General features: G+C 56.2%; 1 protein-coding gene across 1 annotated transcript; it reads left to right on the forward strand.

Annotated features, from left to right (window-relative positions):
- Positions 1-640: 640 nt before the first annotated feature.
- On the forward strand, positions 641-6080 carry RNF228 (ring finger protein 228; the record flags this gene model as incomplete). Its single annotated transcript, XM_081142822.1, has 1 exon — positions 641-6080. The coding sequence occupies one exon, from the start codon at positions 641-643 to the stop codon at positions 1562-1564; it is 924 nt and encodes a 307-aa protein (XP_080998948.1). The 3' UTR covers positions 1565-6080.
- Positions 6081-8269: the final 2189 nt, after the last annotated feature.

The following is an 8269-nucleotide window of genomic DNA, read 5'->3' on the forward strand; positions in this document are numbered from 1 at the left end:
CGCTGTGCGGGGAAGGGGGAGCGCGCGCGGCGGCCCCGGCCGCGGCCCTCGGACGCAGGATGAGATCACCACGGCCTCAGCCCCGAGCCGCGCCGCGCCCCCGCCCCGCGCGCCCCGCGTTACATCGCCGGGGAGCCTGGCTGCTGCGGGGAGACGGGGCGTCGCCGGGCGCACCCAGGACCCAGGGGCTCAGCCGGGGTGACCGGGTCCAGGGGGAGGGGCAGAGGCGGAAGGCCCCCACCGCTACCCCGAGGGTGGCTCTGAGGGGGCGGGGTGCTGCACGGGCTCCGCGGCCTTAAGCCGCCGCACCCCAAACCCCGTGCCCCGCCCCGCCCCGCCCTCCAGGCGCCCTGAGCTCGCGATTCCAGCAGAAACCGACACCCGAGGCAGCGGGGAGAGCTGCCCGGCCGGGCCCCGGGGGATGGCAGCGAGGCCCCCGGCGCCGCGCGGGCTCGGGGCACCCGCGTCCCAGGGGAGCGGGGCGGAGGCGGTCGCCGCTGCGCCCCCGGCCGGCGCCCCCCCCACCGGGCGGCCGCGGGCAGGGGCGGGAGGCCCAGGCGCCTCCCCCTCGCCCCGAGCGGGCGCGGCGGGGCGGGAGGACGGCGCCTCACCTTGCCCCCGATGAGGGGCGGATCGTGCCATGGCGGCGCCGGCGAGAGACCGCGGCGGCCAGCGGAGCCCGACCGGCAGCCCCGGGAGCTCGACGGGAGCCGGGCCCGCCGCGGCCGGAGCCCGGGACCACGGGGACGCGGGGCGCCGCAGCGCCGCGGGGACGCTGCCCGGGCTCCCTCCGCTCGAGGACTACGAGTGCAAAATCTGCTACAACTACTTCGACGCGGACCGGCGCGCGCCCAAGCTGCTGGCCTGCCTGCACACCTTCTGCCAGGAGTGCCTGAGCCAGCTGCTGCTCCGCGCCGCCGCCGCGCCCGAGCGCGCGCCGCGCCCGCCGCCCTGGCACGGCCCGCCCGGCGCCATCGCGTGCCCCGTGTGCCGCCACCGCACGCCGCTGCCCGACAGCCGCGTGCACGGCCTGCCCAACAACACCAAGCTCGCCGAGGCCTTCCCGCTGGCCCTGCGCGCCGCGCACGACCCGCTGCCCCAGGACCGCCTCCCGCCGCTGCCCGCTCGCCGCCCGTCGCCCGCCGCGGCCCCGGCCCCCGCCCCGGCCCCCGCCCCGGCCCCGGCCCCGCCGCCGCCCAGGGAGGACGCCGCCCGCGGGCCACGCGCTCGCGCCGGCCTGCGCGCCCCGGGCGCCTACGAGAGCTGCCAGAACTGCAAGCGCGCCGCGCTCACCGCCGGCTGCGTGTGCGTCGTCTTCTCCTTCCTCTCCATGGTGGTGCTGCTCTTCACCGGCCTCATCTTCGTCAACCACTACGGCGGCGGGGCGCCCTCGCCCGTGGGGCCCATCTGCCTGTCGGTGGCCAGCATCCTGGCCCTCTTCTCGGTGGTCATCACCTGGCTCATCTGCTGGCTCAAGTACCGGCCCGAGGGCGCGGCCGCGGGCTCGGCTGCGGGCGGCGGCCCGAGGACGCGGGCGGGCGGCGCGCGGGGCACCGACACGTAGCGAGGCCCCTTGCGGGGTCTCCCGCCCGCACGCGCCTTCAGCCCTGCGAGGCCCGAGAGGAGGGGGCCTCTTGCTCCGTGCGCTAGAGCTCCTCCGGCTTCTCCCCTCGGCCCCCGGACGCGCACCCACTCGCCACCCGGCCACTGCGGGGCTTCGGTTGTCCGCCGCTCGGGCTTTCCACGCCCCCCTCCGCGCCGGGCCAGGGAGAGGCGTGGGGGAGGCGGGGGTGCTGGTGGGGAGTCTCTCCCGGACTGTGGGAGGTCCAGCTCCGCTTCCTGCGGCACCGTCACCCTCCCGGAGCGCTCAGCCCTCCCTCCCGGGGCCCGAGGATCTGCAGAGCGAGGTGGGAAGGGGAGTGGGGCCCCCGCCGCCCCACGAGCGCCCGTTTTCGGGCTGCGGCGACTGGAGTTGCTTTAAGGCTGCAAGTGCGCGCGCGGCGGCGGCGGCTGTGGACGCGGTTGCCCGGCGGGAGAATGGGTGAGACGTGAGCCCGAGAGACAGGCTCCCCCGCTTTCTCGGGGCCCGGGGAGAGCGCGTTGGGCGCCGGGAGTGTCGTTTGCTCCCCGCGGGCACCGCGCGGGCAGGATGCGGGCGCCCGGGCGCACCCGCGGCCCGCAACCGTGCGCGCTCCGGGGTGCGGGCTGTCCGGCGGAGCGCCCCGAGCGGCGCATCTCGCCATCCCCGGCCCCGCAGAGCCCCCAGAGTCCTGGAAGCTGGGCTCCTGGGAATTGTGGCGGTTTTCACGGCGGGACGGCCGGGAAGGCATCTCCTCTGTAACTGGACTCAGGGAACTTCAGGAGCCTGTTCTCCCGTCTCTTCTCAAAACTGACTGACTGTTGCCCCCACCTGGAAGATGCTGAAAGCTATTCGCGCCGAATATAAGCTGCAGGCTTTCCTCGCCTTTTTCCTTCATTTCATTTAATTTATTTAACAACATATAAATCTAGAATTTTTGTGCGATACATTTCCAAGAAAGATGTTTGATGAGCAGTAACATTTCTTCCGTACCTCCAGTCCAAATACATTTCGAAATCAGCGGAAACAAAAGGTGTGCTGGTAACTGATTCAAGACTTTGTACTGAGAAACTACTAATGACTTTCAGCTCTCTGACAAAATAGAAAATAGTGCCCGAAGAGTAAACTGACAGGCCTTTCTTCCTTTGATTACAAACATATATTACACTTAACGGAAACATATTATTTTGAATTTAGCTATTTGATACTGGAGATCACCGAAATGTTCCCATCCAGTCACACTAAATAAAAAAGAACACCTATCTATGTGATTTTGTAACTAAGCAGATGAACTGCACTGTGTGTTGTAGGTGGGTTCAATGCCTTTTGAAGAGAAAGACCTAGCTGTTCCAAATGTATTTCATGGGAAAACATTCTTCATGCCATCTTTTGAAATTTGGAATAAGGTGAGGTTTTCATACGGAAACATCGCAGGAGCTGCTGAGGGTGTGGCGCTGTTCCTCGTGTATTTGTGCAAGCTGTCTGCATGGTATCTGACACCGTCCTAGTCCCTGAACTTGAGTGGACATTTGTATACAGAGAGCAGTCACTCGCTGGCCATTGATGAGTGGTATGGCTGGGATTTGTGAATTGCAATATGATGTGTTTTATGTCTGCGTTGTCTTAATTAAAGCAAGAAGCATTTCTAGAAAAAAAAAACACCAACCTATTTTTACGAAATTTATTTCATGGGGAAGTTGCTCCAAGTTATTTTGATGGCCTTTCTCTTCCTGAAATACATATCCTCCTACAAATCCTAATTTCACATTCCAAACGGGGCTGATGGAGAACTCGTGGAATGCACACCGCCAGGGTGGGCATTTCATGGGGCTGTTTCTGGGTTTTAACAGGACCCCTGAAGGCCCAGGGAGATGTTATATTCTGGAGGGAAAGGTGGCTTACCCATCCATTACCATAACATCTACTAGACTCTTGTCCGATTTTGTTCTCAATTTCTGCGAAATATTTTCAGGTTCCTAATACTGAGAATTGCATGTCAGGGATTGGTTTTAATTTGTACCTCCAACAAGTAACCTGTGTTACTTCTATAGTCACTTTCTCTTATTCTTTGTTTACCTCTAGGGGCTGAGATTCTATTTGCATTCACAACTGTTTAGTCATACAAGTGCATCTGCACGTGTGTGTGTGTGTGTGTGTGTACATGAGCAACAGAACTTGGCTTTGTGGATGTAACCATGTGTACACATGTACACACATATTTGTTATTCCATTTCCTTCGTTTGGCCTCCTGGAAGTCTACCTAAAGTTATTTGGGGACCAGCTTGCTTCTTACAGAGTTTGTTTACGTTCCACAGAGGAAGGTCCACCAAGGACACAAACTAAATTATTCCTCATAAATGAGATAGATGTCTTTAAATTGCCTTAGTCACCACGCAAGCCACATTTTGCTTCTTTCGTGGGTTGCACATGTAAGTTTCTCGTAATGAGAAATTTGAGTTAGAATACTTTAAAATCAAACTGATACAATGAATAGCCTAGCACCTAAACATGGAGAGATTGTTTTTCTTGGCTGACCTTGTTTCATTGCTCATGTCTGACTTTTTAGCAATCAAGTGGCAGGATGGGGTGATGGAAAACATTTGTCTGGTTTCTGGTGGCTTTCTGATATTCTGGTGTCCCCCTATTCTGCAGGTGTGATTTAATCATTTCTGCTTCCATCGTATGGGAGGTCCTGGCACACCGATACTTTAGGCAAAGCAGGTGTTTAGGAAGCAATGGTTGAAATGATCAGTGAGTTGTCTGGAGGGCTCCTGGTGGCAGTGAGGTGCTTTTCTCCCTTCCCATGGACATTCTCATCTTCTTGGAAGAGCTTGTTTTAATCCTGGACTCATCTCCAGCTCATGAATGTGAACTGCCAGTAAAGTAAGCATGTATACATGTGTGCACACACATTTGTTATTTATGTCTGCATTCACTTAATTAAAACAATAAGAATTTATAGAAAAAAACTATTTTCGTGAAATTTCACTGCAAAAAGCCAGACCTGCTCAGCCTGCACACCTGCTCAAGAAGTCATGGTCCCCGTGGCCCAGGTTCTGCCTCGGTTCTGGGGCTGCCGGTTAGAGTTATCATGCTTCTATGGGATCTAAATTTCAAGTGAAAAAACTCATCTTGCAGGTGATGGATTAAATACTTGGCCTCTGAACGCAATATGATCTGGTGAACAGTGTCCACCCCCAGAAAGAACATTGGGTTTGGGGTCTAAAGACCAGTAACTGCATCCAGGAAATGTGAGTCTGAATACTGATTCTCTCCTTTTTTTGAGCCTCAAAACCCTCATCTATAAAATGGGAACAGAAAGTATCAGTCCTGCTTACCTTGTGGGGTTGGTGTAAATATTTCTACACATGAGAGAGTATATGGGTGAAATACTTGGGAAACTAAAGCCCTATGTGGGTCTATGTATGGCCTTGTTTTCATTCAGATCTCCAAGGGTCTGATAATCACCTCCCCAGAGAGGTTTCCCCAGACCACTCTATCCCAAAGGATTACCTACTGAAGTTTTATTTTCTTCCTAACATTACTGTCTGTAGTGGTCTTGATTTATCTGTTGCATTCTTTATCTCAACCTCTTGCAACCAAAATGTAAAAACACGGAAAGAACCTTGTCTGCTCACCCACTGTATTCACAAAGCCTTAGCCAGTCCTCAGCACATAGTAAGTGGTCAATAAATATTCTGTTGTGTTGGCTGACTGGGAAACTGTCGACTGACTGTTAAGCAACTTGGCTCCCTTCACTCACACAGCCACTCAGTAAATCCTGAGACCCTGGGAGACTTGGTTGTTTTTCCTTACTTTATAAGGATTTGTGAAAGGTGAAAAAATATACCTGACAAGCACTTTGGGTTTTGAGAAAGTTAGCACTATCATGCTGAAACTTTTATTGCATTATACTCAGTGACAGGAGCCACTGGAGAGACTAAAGGACATTTGGCCACCATTTCCCATCATGTTCTGCATCGTGAGATTTCAAGGTATGACTCCTTTTGGCTTCCTGCCTCTATGAGCATGTCTGCACCATCCTCTCCCAAACTAGCAGCACCTGTACAGTCAGGACAAACTTACACTGCAGCGAAACTTCCCACGATGTGGAGAACAAGATGTGTTACATTTCACATTATTTGTTGCTCTCTGTATTGTTAATTTTTCAACCTTTGCCATTTTAAATAAATGATCCTTCACAGACTTGCTAAATTTACAAACTCCATAACAGAGTTAACCCCCGTTATTCTATGACTCAGCTCAGATCCTTTTTAATCATTTGTTTCCCGTTAGCTACTATTTGTATTTTAAATTTCTGCTATGATACAAAGATGATTAAATTTATATCATAGGCAACAAACTGCATTTATATTTCTTCCTTTGAAACAATGTTTTTATTGTATATGTTAGAGTGTAAACTTGATAAATATATGATATTTACTGCAGTCACTATTTCTGAAACGTGTTAGAAATTACTACAGTCAGATAACAATTCGAAATTGTGTGAGATTTCATCTGTCTTTTGCTTTATCTCATTTGATTGTCCATATTAAAAACTTTGTAATATATACCATTGGCATTGTTTCTATCCGTCCATCAAAAACTTAAGGCTCCCGTTCTCTTTAGGCAAAGCCCAACTACGCCTAAGAGAAACAGGTTTTTGTGATGAATTTACAATCATTCCTGATGATAAGATGCGTTCCAGGAAGTAAAAGTAGTCAACGTCCAGCTTCGAAAACTATTCCTAGGAGCTCAGGAAAAATGTGCACCCTTCCTTTAGAAAATAAACGGTCTTTGCATGTAAAAGTGGATTCTCTCTGGTTTTAGAAATACCCATCTCCCTGGGATGGAAGTGGGGAGAATGTTGAACTGGGGGGAAAAGAGGGTAGAAGAAATAGGCAACAAAGTTCTCCTAGCTCCTACTATTACAACACTACACCGCAAAATAAACAGGCGAGAATGTGTCTAATCAGCACAAGGACGGAACACTTTCATTTCAACAGCTATTATTTTAACAGCCATGGCATGGTGGGCTCAGCGACCTCTTACCACCATGACAGCGGGTCCTCTCCGTGGTGTAGAAACGACACATTTATATGACTTAGGTTCCAGTGTGTGTGCATTTCAAAATATTTCCTAGTCGCACTTGACAGGGAGCAGTTGCACCTCACTTTAGTTTTGGGGAACGATTAATTCCAAATGAGAAGCAGACAGTTGTGTTGCTGGGGAAGAAAATTTTGGGCCAAGCTCTGCAAGGCCAGCAATTTGTCCCTAGAGCCCATTTCTCACTAAATTCAGACCCAGCAAATTTATTTCCTGACGGCAGCCTGAGCGGAGGTTCCAAGCGCCGGCCCCAGGTTAGAATTACCTGGAGAGCTTTAAAAAAAAAGGTGGGGGCGGGGGCAGAAGCGTCCTTGGGGCCCCCTGAGACACAGGTTTAACTGCCCGGGGAGGGGAGGGGCCGCGGTGGTTTCGAAGGCGCCCCAGGTGCGTCGCCGAGCAGCCGGGGCTGAGAGCGGTTCTATTCACGGCGCGTTCACTGAAACGCGACGCTCCCCCTAATCTCACTTTAATGAGCTAAACGCCGCCAGGTTTCTTAGGAACCGGGAGATCCTGGGTCAGTGCTTGGATTTTGGAAGTGGCCATAATTTGGGTAACTGTTTAATCGTTGTTCTGGTCTCCGACCTGTCCTCTCTCTCTCTCCCGGTGACTTTGCATTTCCAGAAAGTTCAGGGAATAGTCGCCTCCGCGTGGGGAGGGCTGCGAGCTTTCCTAACGGGCGGGGTGCGGGCTGAGCCTCTCCTCTCCGCTCTACAGGCGTTTTGTGGGCTCCCCCTCGCCCCTGAAAAACAGGCGAGTGTTTTCCAAGTCCCGCGAGTCATGAAAACTCAGTGACAACGCGGGGATCTGAGGGTGGATTCCGTGGATCACCGGGAAGTCTCGAGGTTAAGTGAACCAAAGCTCGCCAGGGACAGCCGCGGGTGTCAGCGGACGCGGGACCTGCGGCCGCGGGCGGGCTGGAGCGGCGCGCGGGGCGGCGCGCGGGGCGGTGGGTCAGGTGCCCCCGGGGGAGCCCCCCGGTTCTCCCCACAGACTCCGGGCCCCGCCGCCCCGCGCGCGGACACCCCCCCCTCGCCGTCCCGCGTCCGCGGGTCCGCGCCGAGCCGGCCGCGGGGCGGTGGACACGGGCAGAGCGGCCTCGGTTTCTCTGCGTCAGGACGCGGACCCCGAGGCGGCTGCCGCCCCGCTCACGCCCCAGGACCGCGCGCAGGTTCCCAGCGGCGGCTCCTGGGCCCGCGGGGGGTAGCCCCGCATCCTGGGCTGGCCCGCGTCCCGCGGGGCCGGAGGCCTCCCGAGGTGACAGGCTGGCCTCCCCCCGGCCGGGCCACGACGGGAACCTGCCGCCGTCGCAGCCCCCGGACCCGCGAGGGCGGGCGCGGGCCGCGGGGGAGGCGGGGCCGTGAGGGCGCGGGCACAGCCCACTCCCCGCCGGCTGCGGGGGGCACCCGCGGGCACGTGCCGGGCGCTCGGCACCTCGGGGCGGCGCGTTTGGTTCGTCTCGGGTTTGTCGGGATCCAGGTCTCCAGCCTCGGCTCCGTGACGCCGCGCCCCCACTCCGGGGCCTGCAGGGTGTGTTATTCACGACCCAAAGGGGTCCGCGCAGCCCGGGCGCCCAGGGGCCCCTCC

Source organism: Miniopterus schreibersii (genome assembly GCF_964146895.1).
Source record: "Miniopterus schreibersii genome assembly, chromosome: 7".
NCBI lineage: Eukaryota > Metazoa > Chordata > Mammalia > Chiroptera > Miniopteridae > Miniopterus > Miniopterus schreibersii.